This window comes from Asterias rubens, chromosome 1 (assembly GCF_902459465.1).
Source record: "Asterias rubens chromosome 1, eAstRub1.3, whole genome shotgun sequence".
NCBI lineage: Eukaryota > Metazoa > Echinodermata > Asteroidea > Forcipulatida > Asteriidae > Asterias > Asterias rubens.
In genome coordinates, this window is record NC_047062.1 from 17,341,300 (window position 1) to 17,358,215 (window position 16,916).

The following is a 16,916-nucleotide window of genomic DNA, read 5'->3' on the forward strand; positions in this document are numbered from 1 at the left end:
ACTGTTGGGATATGCTGATAGGTCTAAAGTTTGAGCAGACTGCTTTGAATTTGCCAACCATGCCCGAATTATGTGCGGCGACCAATATGCCATTTAAACCATGGAGGTAGAATTTTGATAAATTCAACAAGTAGTCGGAACCGGGTCTTATTATTATTGGCTTACTCAATTCATTTTATAGTTAAGCTAGTAGGTTGAAGTTTTTCCCATTGAATATCATCTTGCCCGGCCGCCCACGTAAAGCAGACTTGTAAAGTCCCATTGGTCATCTTCTGCCAATTGGTGGCGCATGCAACTAGCACGATACCGGTGTTGGAAGTAGGTGAGATTGTGAAGATTTTAACAAACACAAGGGTTTATCTTGTGGAAATCATATTTTGACATGTCTTTATCAAATGCTGAATAGGGCCTTAAGCATATTAGTAACATCTAATTATGGTCTAAAAAGCAAAGCACACACACCCACATCCACAACTATGATAGTTGTTAATGCACTGCCACTGCACTGCACTCTTCTGCATGTATGATGATGTAATGCTCATCAACCAAATTCGGCAACCAGTTGACGTTGTGTAACTTCTGGTTAGATAGAACAATAAAGACCTTTGCCTTTTAATTTATCGAGTTGAGAGTAAAATAGAGAGAGAGAGTAGACTCCACACTAGACAGCTTTTGTGGTAGACAGGAAGGGGGGGGGGGGTGTAGAGGAGAGGGTGACCTGTCGGCGGTGCTAACACAAAACACTGGAGGATTAATATTATTAATAATGTTATATTAATTTTAATTTTGGTTTTTACCCATACACCGATGTGTGTTAGCACTGTATACTCAGTACTTTCCCGAGTCCTGTGAAAAAAAATATCACAGGCATGTGATATTAATGTTAATTAATTAATAATGTTATGTTTAATTTTTTTAATTTTTTTTATTTAGCCACATTAAATTATCGTTTTTCTTAAAAATATATTAAGTTTTTAAAGTATAAATTATTGTTTGTAAATATTTTGCTTTCTACCTGAATAAAAAAAAAAAATCCATGGTTTTCTTTCTTTATTTGCATCAGGTATTTCAAGCTGTCAGATGAGCTTTCAATCTGTGTTTGATTAGTCGTTAGGAATGGCCCCTCAATATGATGTCATCGTCTTGGGTGCAGGAGTCAGTGGTAAGTCTTGACTATGATGTTTAATTCTGAAATCAGTGGGTCAAGCGAAGGTGCTTAGCCAGTGTTTAGAAAAAGGTAGTTGCAATAACGTAACCCTCCTCCCAAAGGCAAAGCCGTCGGGACGAGGGTTTTGTTATCGCAACTAAGAAAAAGGGTGAAAGTTGAAGAGGTTTTTTTAACAAAATGAAGTGCAGTGGCCAGTGGCATAACCAGATAGAGGGTGGGGGGGGGGGGGGGGGCTTGATCCATCCTGCTCAGAACACTTGCTTGATGCTTGATGAATATACACCTAGAAAGCTAACTGCTTGTCCTCTTGTCACGCAAAATGAGAACGAAAGAAAGTGAAATTTTTTGTTAATGATAGAGTTTTAGTTTTTGGTTGTTTTTAGGGTTTACTGTTTTTGAGGTATGGGTCTTTTGATGACTGCCTCTCCACTCCTCTTCCCAATTCGTCTTTCCCCTCTGCCTTTCCCCTGTTCCCATATGTAGTGTTTTCTCATTTCCTTCCTCCTTTCCCATCTTTTCTTGTGTTGTCCCTATTTTATGTCAGCTTTGCCTCTCAATTGTTCCAAGGTAATGTTCCCCTTCCTTTCTCTGTCCAATCCCCATCCCTGTATGTAATCAGAAAAAGCAGAGTACAAGTTAAAGGAATGTTACAGAATTGCTAAGAAACAAAAATCGTGAAGGTCACAGATTTACATAAAACTTACACGGTCTAATGATGATGTTAGTAGAAACATTCCTTGAAATATTTCTGTCTGAAATTTCATATTTTATGAGAAATAAATAATCTAAGTTCGCGTTTGGAGTTTATCGCTCAGTGAGCGTTTTATTCATTTTTGTTTTGGCGTCGATGCAATGTAAAATGTAAACTTCTACAGGTTTGTCAGTTTATGTATGTGGATTACATAAAGTGCTTACACTGCCAGCAACTGTTTTGTTTGCAAAAACTAGATTGCCAGAGTATTTTAGCCCTACAGTGAAAAGAGTTGCCATTAGTCCTCTCGGTAGAATTGTTCCCTAGTTGGGTTCTTTATGCATGATGAGTCCTATATGAGAAATGTTGCCATGTACATTTGATAGGTTTGTCAGCCGCCAAGCTTCTGAATGCCCAGGGACAGAATGTACTTGTTCTTGAGGCCAGGGATCGAGTTGGGGGACGCACCTACACAAAGAGGGTAAGACACTGATCGATGAAGGTCAATACCTGATAAATATAATCTTTTTAAAATTGTAGAGTGCATCCAGGGATCTGTGATCCAGAGTGCGCTTTATAAATGCTGTTTCATTATTATTATATACATCATAAAGCTGCTCAAATACTGAAAGATTCACAAGATTTAGAAAATGAGACACAAACATATTGGATTATTGTTATTTTATTTGCCATAACAGTACAAAACAAAATACATTATACCCCGAGATGGGCAAGGGACAATAAAAGAAAATACATACGATGATCCGTAGATCTGTTGCCCCACATCTGGGGTACACAATGATATAAATAAAGACAAACATTATAGTACACAAAGCAAGACAAAAAAATGAGATAACTATTTTTTTTTCTTTTTTTTTTGGTTCAATTCTATTCAAAACCAATGGTAAATAAAATAAATAAAACTATGTACAATTTTTTACAAGTGAAAGGACTAAAACGCCCCAGTGGCAGGGCCAGCAGGGCACATACTTAAATAATACCAGAGTCCTCGCATATTGTTTAAAGCTACAATAACATATCTCTTTTTGTAATTATGCAGGATCCCTCATTTCAATATGCAGATATGGGAGGATCTTATATAGGCCCCTCCCAGAAGCGCATATCTAAGCTCGCTAATGAGCTAGGGTTGAACCTCCATCAAGTCAACGACAATGAAAGAGCTGTTTTCATGGACAAGGTACAGATACTATTTGGTTTATATTTCTGAACTGCTTCAAGTTTACACTCCATCAAGGAATCTTCGATCAAGTTCTATGCTTCTCCTCATTGAACCCAAGTCTCGACACTCATGGGGTGACAGGTCTTTTTCTTCAGCCGCGCCACGCATCTGGAACTCTCTACCACTTAATCTTCGATCTTGTCTTTGTACTGCAAAATTCAAGTCTCTTCTCAAAACTTATCTTATGTCACAGGTTTTCAATGACTAATTTTGTTGTGTCTGTTTTTCTTTGTGTTATGTTTTGTTTTTGTTTTGTTTTTGTTTTGTTTTTGGTTTTACTGCGCCTTGAACACCCAGCAGGGTGGATATGTGCGCATTACAAGTCTTATTATTATTATTATTATTATTATTATTAATTATAATTATTATTATTATTATAATTATACACTAATGTGTGATTTAAGCACTGTATTATTATTGATTTTGTATATTTCTAGTAATGAAACCAAGGATTCTGTATAAGTGAACTTAATCACCGTAGGTCACAAACTGGAGGACACTTTAAAACAAGGGTGCTTGCTATGTAAACCAGAAGCGTCAGCGTGGGTAAATCCCAACTCTTCCATGATTAGTGTTCTAAGTTCTCTTATGTGCACTACCAATACTAGTACACTGGACCTATAAGCCTTTTTGAGGTATGGCGATCTTGATACGTGCGTCACACGCTCACCATGTTTGTGGTCATTAGGTTTACGTGTAAACGCCGCGTCGCCTAAAATGCACACTTCACAGAATAACACACGTTCTATTTCTAGTGGTCAATACGCACAAATTTACCCAAACCTTATAGTGTTGTAGCATTGTGTCCGCCATTATGTCAAAAAGGCAAATATGGCTTAATGTCCCATCCGAAGAACAAAGCACTAGTGGTAATCTTGCTCAAGAACACAAGTGCCATGACTGGGACCGAACACACACTCTTTTGATCAGGAACACCAGAGCTTGAGTCTGGTGCTCTTAACCACTCAGTTGCTTTAGGAACCAGTTTCAGCTTCATAGAGCAATCTACACAGTACTAATACAATCTACAAGCATAAGAGTCAAGCCTTCTCACTGAAAATGATGGACAACCAGAACATACTGGTCAATGCGTTGAGTTGTCACACCACCAGGTTTTTTTTCCAGAACCTCACACATTTCATATGGAGAGATATTTCATGTACATGGTGTTATCTCAAACTTCATTAGATTGTGATGAAATACCGACTATATTTTATTCTGCAAAAAATAGTTACTGACATTTCGACCATTAGCAGAGTCTTTCTCTTTTAGCCTTTGAAAAAGACTCTGCTTGGGGGGGGGGAACATCAGGCCATTAACTTTGTTTGCATTTATACCATAGATCCTTTTGGTTTGTAAGCAGTTTGCGACAGCTAATTTTACTTTCTCATTTTTATTTAAATCTTCCTCAGGGTAAGGTGTTGGCGTACAGAGATTTTCCTCGAATCTACAACCCGTTTGCTCTGATGGATTTTAATCATTTCTGGAGGACTGTGGATAATTATTGTAGACAGGTAGGTTTTTTTCAGTGGAGTAGTTTTCATTTATGAAGCAGCAATTTCAAGGAGGAAGAAGAAGAAGTCTGATTGGGCTTCCATCATCAGTATTTTACCATCTTAAAGGAACTAGACACTATTGGTAATTACTCAAAATAATTGTTGGCATAAAATTTCTTGTTAACAAGCAATGGAGAGCTGTTGATAAATAAATCAATGAAATGCTGTATAAATTGTGAGAAACGGCTCCCTCTAAAGTAACGTAGTTTACGAGAAAGAAGTTATTTTCCACAAACTTGATTTTGAGACCTCAGGATTAGATTTTGAGGTCCCGAAATCAAGCATCTAAAAGCAAACTTTGTGTGACAAGGGTGTTCATTATTTCACAGGTTTGTTATTTGTGCATAGGTTGAGATACACCAAGCGAGGAGACTTGTCTTTGACAATTACCAATAGTGTCCAGTGTCTTTAAATCCGTCATATATTCCCCTGTCCCTCTGTCACTGCCCAGGTCCCCTTGTCAGCACCATGGGACTGCCCTAGAGCCACAGAATGGGACTCCATCACCACTCAGGAGTTCATTAACAAGACATGCTGGACGAGGTTTACTAAAGCCAGCGCTGAGGCCATGATTAGGATGACATTTGCCAATGAGCCCAGAGACATGTCCTTTCTGTTCTTCCTTTGGTACAACAGGAGTGGTGGAAGTAAGTCTCAAACTCAGATCAAAAACAGTCTTAGGCTGTGTCCGAAACGGCGACTTCTGCTACAGCTACGGCTAGTTTGCCTGTTGTTCAACACTGGCAGATGCGCTGATCTAGCTGTAGGTACCACTGAAGTCGCCGACTTGGGCTCGGGCATAGTCTCAGATAGATGGAGATAATATAGAATCAGAACTGAAGAAGCTGAGATCTATCGCCCTCTGTGTCCGAAGTTAAGTCTGTCCTAACCCAATATGGCTCAGCAGGCCTGTGTTTATATCCAGTTTTCTTGGCATTAAACTACTTAGAATATTTCTATTCCCCCTGGACAGAATGCCAGTCCATACCAGGTTACTCCCCAACAAGCACTGGTACCCATGTGTACTTCTGGATGGAGAGAAGCAATTATGATAAAGTGCCTTGCTCAAGACTGGTCATGACTGACCAGGCCAGGATTCAAAACCCACTTTCTGTAAATTACAGAACTTGAGTCCAGCGCCCTAGATCGCCCGTCCCTTGTGTCTGCTGTGGGATCCTGCAACTCAGTACCATAAGACACAAGTATATGGCAAAATTACACCAGGCATCTAAAAAGGTACATGAATAAACAGTTCTTCACATACCATTGGCAAAATGGAACATGTATAAATCCAATGCCTTTGAAAATGGGATTTTGGGGGGTCAAGTTTAGTAGAGGGGTCAGGGGTAACGAACAGAAGGAAATGCGTTTGACAATCATTTGATTTGATAATTCATATATATTTTTCACAACTTTTAACTTAGATGCCTACACCCATATGGCAACAAGTGATGGAGCACAGGTAAGTTTCCACATTAGTGTAAATGCAAGATAAATTGGCATAAAACACAAACTTATGTCATTTAGGGCTACCAAAAAAAAAGGTGTTGCATTAAAAGTTTCTCAACATGCTATATACTATCGAAAGTGCCTGTAGCCTTCAAACAAAAAGTTTTTAACTGCCATTAATGTTAAGAGTGATTACCAAATGTATACCTTCTTTTTAAATAACAACAATAATTATAAAAATAATAACAATCAAGAGTATCTGAACACTACTAGTTTAAAAAATGATGAAGTGTACATGAAGCCATTTTTCTACTAGTGTGTAACATAGGCACGTAACAGTATGCTGATGTATTAACTTTTACTCAATTAATTTTGTTTGATAATTAGGAGAGTAAGATTGTTGGTGGATCGATGCAGGTCACAGAGCGTATTGCAGACATTCTGGGTACAGGTAAGTGGATGCAACCTTCTTTTGTATTAATCTTTTCTCAACGAGAGTTGTGACGTTTAATAATAATAATAATAATAAGACTTGTAATGCGCACATATCCACCCTGCTGGGTGTTCAAGGCGCAGTAAAACCAAAAACAAAACAAAAACAAAACACAACACAAAGAAAAACAGACACAACAAAATTAGTCATTGAAAACCTGTGACATAAGATAAGTTTTGAGAAGAGACTTGAATTTTGCAGTACAAAGACAAGATCGAAGATTAAGTGGTAGAGAGTTCCAGATGCGTGGCGCGGCTGAAGAAAAAGACCTGTCACCCCATGAGTGTCGAGACTTGGGTTCAATGAGGAGAAGCATAGAACTTGATCGAAGATTCCTTGATGGAGTGTAAACTTGAAGCAGTTCAGAAATATAGTGGGGAGCCTTGCCATTAAGAGCTTTGTGGACAATGAGCATCAGCTTGAAGATGATTCGTTGAGAGATAGGGAGCCAGTGTAGTTGTTTCAGAATGGGGGTGATAGAACACGATTTTCTAGACAGTGTCACAATGCGGGCAGCAGTATTTTGGAGCCGTTGAAGTCTGGAAATCTGGTTGTTAGGAAGACTGTAGAGAAGAGCATTGCCGTTGTCAAGACGAGAAGTGACAAATGCGTGAATGACCTTTTCAGTGGCACTTTTGTCCAAAAATACCAACAGCTTCTTCAGTAAAGAAGAAGCTTTGTATCAAACTGTGCCCGAGTATGTGTAATGTGGGCCCTACAGCGGATTTCACAAAATGCTGTTTTTTTTTTTCTTTTTTCTTTTTTTATGCAAGTCGCCAGACACACAAGGCCTGAAGGCCACTTCAAGGTGTTGGCTACAATTATTTTTGGTCCAGAAGCCGTTGCCACCTACTCCTTGGGTTCAACAGGGTTACCCCTTTTACAGTCCATACGGGTGTAGGCTTGGGTATCATCAGTCCGACGCCTGGCCGGTAGAGCAGAAAGCCCTACCTCCCCAATTTTGCGTAGCAAAGTGTTACGACCGAGATTCAAACCCACACTCTGCTGATCAAACACCAGAGCTTGAATCCGGTGCTCTTAACCGCTCGGCCATGGCACGCTAGGATTAATCCTATCTCGAGAAGCAGTGCCTACTGTGACTATTGGATAATCCCAGCCCTGGTACCAAGAATCTCATGACTGATTGAGCGAGATAACACCAGGTCTTTTTGTGGCAAACTGCTTGCTGCTTGTAAAACCGTTAACCCTCCCACTATTACCGCATTTCTTGAGAAAACCACTCCATACCTCACTATTTGATAACAATGGCAGATTCCTTAAAGCTGATATAGAGAGTTGAGCCATTGCCCAAAGTGTTTTCAATGAGAGTGGTAAACTGGAGAAGCCACCAGCCCTGCTCAATTGCAATGGAATTAAGGGCACTGTTGGTAGAGATAAGTTTCTCAAACCTCTGTCAATTTCTACAGTGGCAATCTGCAGCGCTGATTGACCATAGATACAAAGAAAATGCTTGTGCAAATCATATGGGACATTTTGAGGCATCTTGTAGGATGCATCTTTAGGAGGGTGTTATCCGATCAAGGGCTTGGGAATAATCAAGTTCGCCTATGGAGACATTTAGTGAATAACAAACTTCTCGTTGTATTTTCGTCAGATCATGTGTTGCTCAACAAGCCTGTTTCCAAAGTAACTCAACATGAGGATGGAAGCATTACGGTAGCAACGCTTGATGGTGACAGCTACAACTGTGCGCATGTTATTAGCGCTGTACCCCAAGCTCTGATTGGTCGAATCACATTCTCACCTCCATTACCCTCGCTAAGGAACCAGGTACGTCGGACGTTGGAGCAAAAATTACTTTTTATTCCAAAGTTTTTTTTTATTGAGCCAGCATCTGAGTGAAAAAGCCTTTATGTCATTTAAGCAGAAAAAAGGGTGTAGGGTTCTTCTTCTTGCCTTCTTTTGAGTTCGATAAATTTACCATATTTTTGACACACGAGGGCACTTTCAATGGTGAATTTCCTTGCATCACAATGTCAGTTTCGTCTCATTTTGACTGCCTGTATGTTATTCCCTTGTATCAATGACTAAATCAACAATTAGAACAACAAAGAAAACATTGTTCTTTTAATTTGTTTTGCATCATGACATTTGCTTCACACACACCCTCACACTGTCAAAAATATTATGCAGATTCAATGTATGAATGAAATAGTGCCACCCCTATTTTTTGTTCTGGACTAGTCCAATAAGCCTTTTTTAGGTATTGGGGACATGATAGGAGTGTACTGTTTGGTTTGGGTGTATACACACAAATTTAGCCAAACCTTATAGTGTCCGCCATATCTCAAAAATGCTTATGCAGCTGTACCATTATGGTAACATCAAACAGTTTTTTTTTTTTTTTAATACGAGTGTATTTTGCAAAGACTGTGCAAAAAAGGTGTTTTTAGATTATAATTTGTGTTTTTCATCTTGTGCTTATTTAGTTCATCCAGCGGATTCCGATGGGATCTTGTATCAAAGTGCTGTTGTATTACAAGACACCATTCTGGAGAGAGCTGGGTGAGTCACTAATCCACTCTGTTTGAGTTGCTTTCGTGAACGGTTTTTTTTTCACCCAATAAACTGGTCATTTCTGTTCAAAATAGTTGCATTGGTTTGTCTAAATTTAAAAATCAAATTCCGGTAAGATTTTACATTGTAACTGTCAGACAGTGTTCTGAACAAAATCTTCAGTATTTCCTCAAATGTTCAGACAAATCTTAATTTAACTAGGATCTTTCCTCACTCACCCTAGAAAAATTCAACACCAATTTATAGATTTAGGGAAGGGCATCTTTTCTCAATCCCTTAGTGTGCATGTGTTCTTGTTATTAGATTTCTGTGGTGATCTGTGTGGTACAGAGCTACTGGCTGAAGCTCATGATGACACCAAGCCAGACGGTTCCTATCCAGCTCTTGTAGGGTAAGATCTTCTATTTCTCGCAAACACAAATAAACCGTTTGTGAGTTAGATTTTGAATAATGTATGGTAAACTGAATGGAAGTTCTCCTTGTGCTGGTAGTTTGCTTAGCTTAAGATATTCTTTTTGTCTGAAACATGTATGAGGGATACACATGTAAGTTGTTTTGGAATGGTGTTTTGTACCGCGCCATGAGCATCAAGACTTGAAGGATACCGGGGCATAGTAAGTGTTCTTCTTCTTACTATTATTATTCAGGGTTCAATTTTACTTTAAATACCACTGCATTTTGCCCTGAAGCCTGGTTCATAATTTCTGCGAATGCGAATGTGATAACAATTTTGACATCACAAATTTGCAACAGATGAGCTGTGTACCGGGCTTTATATATTAGATTTGTACTTGACAGTCCTTCGGTGAAATTAAGTATGCTCACAAGGTTGATGTATTTCAACACTGGTTATTTGTTGGTTTCAGATTCTTGAATGCTGATAATGCCAGGAAGTACTGCATGGAAACCCCAGAGAAAAGGTAACCAATGTTCACTCCTCAAGTCACACCTAGTCTCAATCCAATACATGGGGCTACAAGGCTTATTGTCTCCCCTGCCTCTATGAAGTATCAGGGACCAATTTCATAGAGCTGCTTAAAGCCATTGGACCCTTTCGGTAAACAGTGTTGTCCAAGGCCCACACTTTGTGTACCACAACTTCTATATCAAATAACAAACCTGTGAAAATTTAGGCTCAATCGGTCATCGGAGTCAGGAGAAAACAACGGAAAAACCCACCCTTGTTTCCGCGCGGTTCGCCGTGTCATGACACGTGTTTAAAATAACTCTGTAATTCTCGTTAACGAGAATTTATATTGTTTTGCTGTTTTCTCAAAAAGTACAGCATTTCATGGAATAATATTTCAAGAGAAGTCTTTCACCATTGCCTTCTGTAAACCCTGTAAGTTATTTGTAAATCTGTGAACTTTTTTTTTTTTTTCTGAACTGAAAGGGTCCAATGGCTTTAAGCAAAAAAATTGCTTAAACACAAAAATAGCTCGCTTATTTTCACACGTTACTGGCAAAAATTTCATGCCATATACATTGCTTGTGACTGGTATTTAGCTGTTGTTTACTTAGCATAACAATTTAGTGGAGTCGTGGCCTGTAATCTGATTTTACTAAGCAAGCATGTTTTTGCTTAAGCAAAATTTTGTGCTTAAGCAGCTCTATGAACTAAGTTAGGACAAGTAACTCATCCTAACTTGGGACTGGTCCTATCTCTTAGCATTGCCTAGGACTAGTCCTAAGTTAGGACTATCTTTGTGAAATCCACCCCAGGTCTGAAGGTTGACTAAGATTCCAATTCACATGGTTATTCTGTTCCATAGCAGATATATTGTTTTTGTTTGTGTATGTGTATTGATACTTTTTCAAGTTCTGTGATTCAAAAATAACATGAATATAGCAGATAATTGAACTAGTACTGTGGGATTTGATTATTTATTACAGAGCAAGTATGGTAGCTGAGGTATACTCCAAAGTCTTCAAATCGAATCAAGCGCTTAATGTGAGTGTCATCATGGATTAAAAAACAACAATAACCTCTTCATGTTTGGAATGGATGTTTTTTCAATCTTTTAGGATGGTTAAGGTGTGTAATTTTTGCTGAAAAAAAGTTGTCTAATGGTTGGTCTTTGCTGCTCAAACATTATGATTTGGACACTCTCATTACCAAAACAAATCTCATGAAAGTCACAACATAATTGGGAGGATGATCATATTGTTGAGTCAGTGCGAAAAGCTTTATCTATGGAAATGCTTCATTCAAAAGGTTTGTGTCATGGCGCGTACTGGTTTCGAGCGTACATCCAGGCTATTTTTAACAAGACACAACGTTTTGACAATTTCAAAATTAGGGAGATACACTATTTTTGCGCTGACCTGATGATATGACATTCACTTTTTTTGTGAGGGGAATATTCTCTTGATGGTAACTTTGTTTTGATTATATTTTTAGATGTTAATTTTGTATTTTTATTTTTGGTGTATGTAATTTGTTTGTTATGAATGGAAATGTTCTAGTTCATTCTCTACTGACTGAATTGTTTCTGTGGATTTGTGATTTGTCTGATAGCCTGTAGCTACAGTGGAACAGAACTGGATGGCAGAGCAGTATTCTGGTGGCTGTTATATGGGAGCCACTGCCCCTGGTGTCTTGACAACAATGGGGAGGTAGGTGTGTGCGCTTCAACAACTGAGGCTGGAAATCCACGTTCCTATAATGCCCTGTGCGTAATGCAAAGTACTCAATGCGTAAAAGTGAAAACAAACACCAAGCAAAAGGCCCCATGCATTTCACAAGTGCAATTTTCTACTGTTTTACATCAAAGATGGTGGTCAATGATGTCAAGTGCAATCCATGCATGTAATACCATGTGTACTTATTGCGTACTGTGTTATCCGTAAAAACTATTTATTTTAACAACTCATCTTAAAATAAAACTTAGTGCTTTGTGAAATGGAGTTATGGTAAGAATATTGGTACATTATTTGGTTATACTCTTACTCTAATGTGTGTAAGCAATGATACTCAGTACTTGGCTTGCTCTAGATTGAGTTCGAATCCCACCTGAGTAATATACCTGTGATTTTGTTCACAGAAACCCGGGAAAGTATACAGCAATGAGTATACACATGACATTAGTGTAAGGGTAAAACCAAGTAATACTCTTTATCCCTAATGCAATTTTAAAATCCTATTAAAGACACTGGACACTATTGGTAATTGTCAAAGACTAATCTTCACAGTTGCAGTATCTTAACATATGCATAAAATGACAAACCTGTGAAAATTTGAGCTCAATCGGTCGTCGAAGTTGCGAGATACTAATGAAAGAAAAAAACACCCTTGTCGCACCATGGTCACACAAAGTTGTGTGCTTTCAGATGCTTGATTTCGAGACCTCAAATTCTAAATCTGAGGTCTCGAAATCAAATTCGTGGGAAATTACTTCTTTCTCGAAAACTACGTCACTTCAGAGGGAGCTGTTTCTCACTATGTTTTATACTATCAACCTCTCCCCAATACTCGTAATCAAGAAAGGTTTTATGATAATAATTATTTTGAGTAATTACCAATAGTGTCCACTGCCTTTAAAGACTGGCACAGTTCCTATAAGAACTACATGCGTCCATAAATCCACAATCTATCTAATTTACTGCAATGTCAGCAATCAATCAATCATTCAGCTGATGTGTTTTCTCTTCTCTCATTTTCAGAGTAATCCGAACTCCGGTTGGTAAGGTTTACTTTGCCGGTACCGAGACAGCAACTAGATGGAGTGGTTACATGGATGGTGCTGTCCAGGCTGGAGAAAGGGCAGCCAGAGAGGTAAGTCAGATCATGGAACAGCATCTGGTTGAACATTGTGCTTCATCAACAGGGCTTTCAATTTCATAAAGAAAATACTGCTTTGCTAATCTCTTTGCTAAGCACGAAAAAAGTGCCGCACCAGTGGCAGCAATGGCTACTGTATGGCATTCTTGCTGGTGACCTATTTTTGCTAAGCAAGATTTTGTTGTGCTTGGCAAACTTTTGTGCTTACAGGTTTGATGAAATTAGACCGCGTTTGAACATTGTGCTTCAACCAGGAATTATAGCTCCTGGGCCTAATTTCATAGAGCTGCTTAAGCAGAAAATACTGCTCGACAACTTTCTACCAATGAGCAGGATACCAGTCACAAGTTGTACATGTGAACTGTACATGTGACATGACAGTTGACTGGAAACATTGTTCTGTTAAGCATCATTTTGATGCATGCTTAAGTGCTTTTTGTGCTTGAGCACCTCTATCAAATTAGACCCTGGACTGAAAATATTGCCTAAAAAGATTGTGTGAATTGGTGGCTATGGCTAGGGCTCTTGATCGCCTTGTCCTTATGTGTTGAAGCATAGGCTGGCCTTAAGTTCATGTATTAATTTTAAAAATGAATTTAATCTGTCTTTGCACATTCTATTAGTCTTTTGAGATTGTTTGAAGTCTGCTCAGCATGTGTTACATTTTACCCCTCTGTATTCATTGTGTAATGTGATTATTATTCTGTTTTATTTTACTTTTTATAAGTATGTTTTCCTTGAATTCCTATTGTAAATCTGCCGCCACCAAGTGTCCTGAAAGTCGTCCACTGCATGCATCCTTCTGCATAATGTCACTGGTTTTGATTTTTCTTCAGTCCCTTTCTACAGGTTTTACTGGTTCAGTTGCAGAATTGTTTTTTTTTGGTTATACATTTAATCTTCTGAAGTTATTCTTTCTGATGAAATTGTTGTTGTCTTTTCCCCCAGCAAATGTTATTTCAGCATTAGATTATGAATGTTTGTGCATTATAGATATATTTGTTTACAGTATTTGTATTACTGCTGTTTATGTCATTGTATTCTAGTTGCTTAATTTACAAGTGTTCAAGTCAGTCAAAGTGTTAGTTTTCCCATTGGACAGAATGTGAAATCAAAAAAAGCAATTACAGTTAAGGAAATTATGATTTCATTTCTACCACCCTAGGGTAATCCTATTTTCAAAACAAAGCATTCGTTGCTTTGTTCAGTATAATCAAGTTGATAGGCAATGACAGTTCTGACTTTACCTTTACAGAAAATGTTGCCTGTTCAGGAAAAAGCATATGGGAAAATTCAATACAATAATCTTAATTTTCCATTATTTACGAGAGGGGAAAACGATAAGAAAATGAGGTTCTGTATTTTCAAATTTTCTCAAAGACTTTAGTGTAAATGTGAGGCTTTATTTTGTTGATGATTATAGGTGCTATGTGCAAAGGGAATGTTGAATGAGAATGAAATATGGGAGCCCGAACCTGACCCAGAGGTAAGTATAACTACACCCAAATTGAGCTCAACTTCATTTGATTGTATAACATTCACACGATTATTGACTGTTTAAATAAGGGAATAAAAGGGTTGTGACGAGTTCTTCAACGGCTGTTTAAAGCCGGCAGGGTCAGCGGCCGTGTGCCTTTATCGCATGGCAACGACCCTGCAAGGTTTTAAACGAACGTTTAATAACGAGACACTACTCTTTTATTCCAATTCATAAATGCCTTATTGTTAAAAAACGTTTAAAAAATACAATTATAGACACTTTAACAATTGAAAATTTGAGGTTTGAAATATTTTTTTACAAAAACTTTGTGAAGAATCTGCTTGATGCGCGCGCGCTTAGATACGCGCGCGCGCTTAGAATTCGTGCTGTTACTATAGCTATGAATTGCAATCCGCGTGATAATCTTGCGAGCCCGACACACGGAAGCCAGCTAGTTATAAACACTGGTTATTATCAAAGGTTTATACACCCCCACGTGACACGCTCTCCACCAATAGGAATAGCGAAATTGTCTGAGGTATTTATGAATTGACCTTTAAAGACGCTAGGATATTGAAACATATTCCCCCAAAGCCCTTTATACCTAAATCTAATAACAACAGAAGACGATACGAGTACATTGTATACTGATCTTAACTTTAACAACTGGCTCTTCTCAGAGCCACCACTCTTACTTTGAAACTTTTAAATGGAAAAAACGCCCTCAATTTACAGAGAAATGATCTCATATAAAAAACCAAAATGTTTGGGTAGGGCTGTTTTTCATGAAAGGGCAGTGTATAACTCCAATCTAATCGATTGTTTCTTTCTATCCTCCGTAGAATGATGGAGTGACCAACAATCCCTATGCCAACAGTCTCTTCCTACGTACAGTTCCATCAGTCTCAACTTTCCTCAAACTAGTGGGAGGTTCCGTGACCATCGGGACAGTGGCTGCTCTACTTTACCTACACAAAGATAGAGTATCGCAGTTGTTCTCCAAATAAGATTTTTGTTTCTACTTTTTTCCCCTATAAATCATGGCTGATGTAGATTTTATCTTTGGTGCTGGAATATAATTCAATATCTGTAAAGAATGCTATTAATGACTGGACATGTAATTCTTACATTTTTATATTTATGATAATTAGTATAATAAATGAAATGCAAGCGCTTATGGCGCTGAAATTGTTCATGTCACTTTAACCCTCCTACTGTGTGACCATTTGTTAACATGTGGTTTTGAAATGATAGATACACTATGCCAACACGCAATGTGATATGTGCTAACATTTCTACACAGTATAGTTTTGTGTATAGTTGTGTAACCCTACATAACCTGTGCGGTTGAATGGTTTTGAATGGTTGGTCCAGAGCAAGTTCAATCAAGGCACTAAAGTTGACTATTGGCCACGATTGGGCGATTTTGCTTGGTACCCAGGATGTATTTCATGCGTAGGTAACCATGGAACATTGACTAGTGGTTGACAAATGGTCGTTGATCGAACTTGCTCCAACTCGCTGGAGAATGTTACCAAGGGGGTCGAGTAGGAGGAAAAGAGATTTGTTCTGCCTGAACTGTGTGAGTCCACTTTCTGCTGGTTCAATTTGTGAATTGTTATTAATAAGTCATTTGAAAACTTGAATAATCAGGACCAATGTGTGACTGTCTGTTTGTATTTTGCATATGAATGGGTGTTTGTTTTTTAGAATATTTTGTTTGTTACAAAATGACACTTGCCCTGCATATGTGTCATAACCCTTTCTAGCCAGCTCAAAATCCCATGACAAAATATAGAGTTTCCATCAATCGGCTATTCAGCTGGTCTTTTTAACTCTTGTTGACCAGTTGTTCGTTGATCTATTCAGGCATGCTTTTAATCTTCCAACCTCTTGGAAGATGTGGAGATACTGGACACTATTGGTAATTGTCAAAGACTAGTCTTCTCACTTGGTGTATCTCAACATATGCGTACAAAATTAAACCTGTGAAAATTTGAACTCAATTGGTCGTCGAAGTTGCGAGATACTAATGAAAGAAAAAACACCCTTGTCACACGAAGTTGTGTGCTTTCAGATGCTTGATTTCGGGACCTCAAAATATAATTCTGAGGTCTCGAAACCAAATTCATGGAAAATAACTTCTTTCTCAAAAACTTTTATTTCAGAGGGAGTTGTTTCTCACAATGTTTTATACTATCAACAGCTCTCCATTGCTTGTTACCAAGTAAGTTTTTATGCTAAAAATTATTTTGAGTAATTACCAATAGTGTCCACTGCCTTTAATCTTAATGAGTATCAACTAATAAATCACACGGGAGACTGAATGGGTAAATGTTTAAATAATTTGGAGTTGATCGAAGAAAAATTCACTGAAGTGGGACTTGAACCTGTGACCTCCAAATTAATTATTAATAATAATATTATTAATAATAATAATAATAAGACTCATAATGCACACTTATCCACCCTGCTGGGTGTTGAAGGCGCAGCAAAAAAATTGAGCTATCTAGCCCTATG

The 16,916-nt window shown here is 38.1% G+C and overlaps 1 protein-coding gene across 3 annotated transcripts; it reads left to right on the forward strand.

Moving 5' to 3' along the window:
• Nucleotides 1–281: 281 nt before the first annotated feature.
• Nucleotides 282–16,376, forward strand: LOC117299418 (amine oxidase [flavin-containing] B-like). 3 transcript variants are annotated; one of them, XM_033782965.1, is made up of 17 exons: nt 282–318; nt 1,064–1,162; nt 2,246–2,340; nt 2,920–3,057; nt 4,512–4,613; nt 5,107–5,302; nt 6,080–6,117; nt 6,492–6,555; nt 8,213–8,388; nt 9,048–9,123; nt 9,439–9,526; nt 10,002–10,055; nt 11,029–11,086; nt 11,654–11,751; nt 12,799–12,910; nt 14,340–14,402; nt 15,239–16,376. In XM_033782965.1, the coding sequence occupies exons 2-17, from the start codon at nt 1,117–1,119 to the stop codon at nt 15,401–15,403; spliced, it is 1,569 nt and encodes a 522-aa protein (XP_033638856.1). In that variant the 5' UTR covers nt 282–318; nt 1,064–1,116; the 3' UTR covers nt 15,404–16,376. The 3 variants fall into 3 exon arrangements, with proteins under 3 accessions (XP_033638856.1, XP_033638849.1, XP_033638863.1); XM_033782958.1 differs by having other exon boundaries at nt 285–322; XM_033782972.1 differs by lacking the exon at nt 282–318 and adding an exon at nt 562–582.
• Nucleotides 16,377–16,916: the final 540 nt, after the last annotated feature.

Coding starts and splice junctions, on each gene's coding strand:
- LOC117299418 (XM_033782965.1), top strand. CDS start 1,117: ATGGCCCCTCAATATGATGTCATCGTCTTGGGTGCAGGAGTCAGTG. Junction 5,303..6,079: donor GTACAACAGGAGTGGTGGAA/GTAAGTCTCAAA, acceptor CTTTTAACTTAG/ATGCCTACACCCATATGGCA. Junction 12,911..14,339: donor GAGAAAGGGCAGCCAGAGAG/GTAAGTCAGATC, acceptor TGATGATTATAG/GTGCTATGTGCAAAGGGAAT.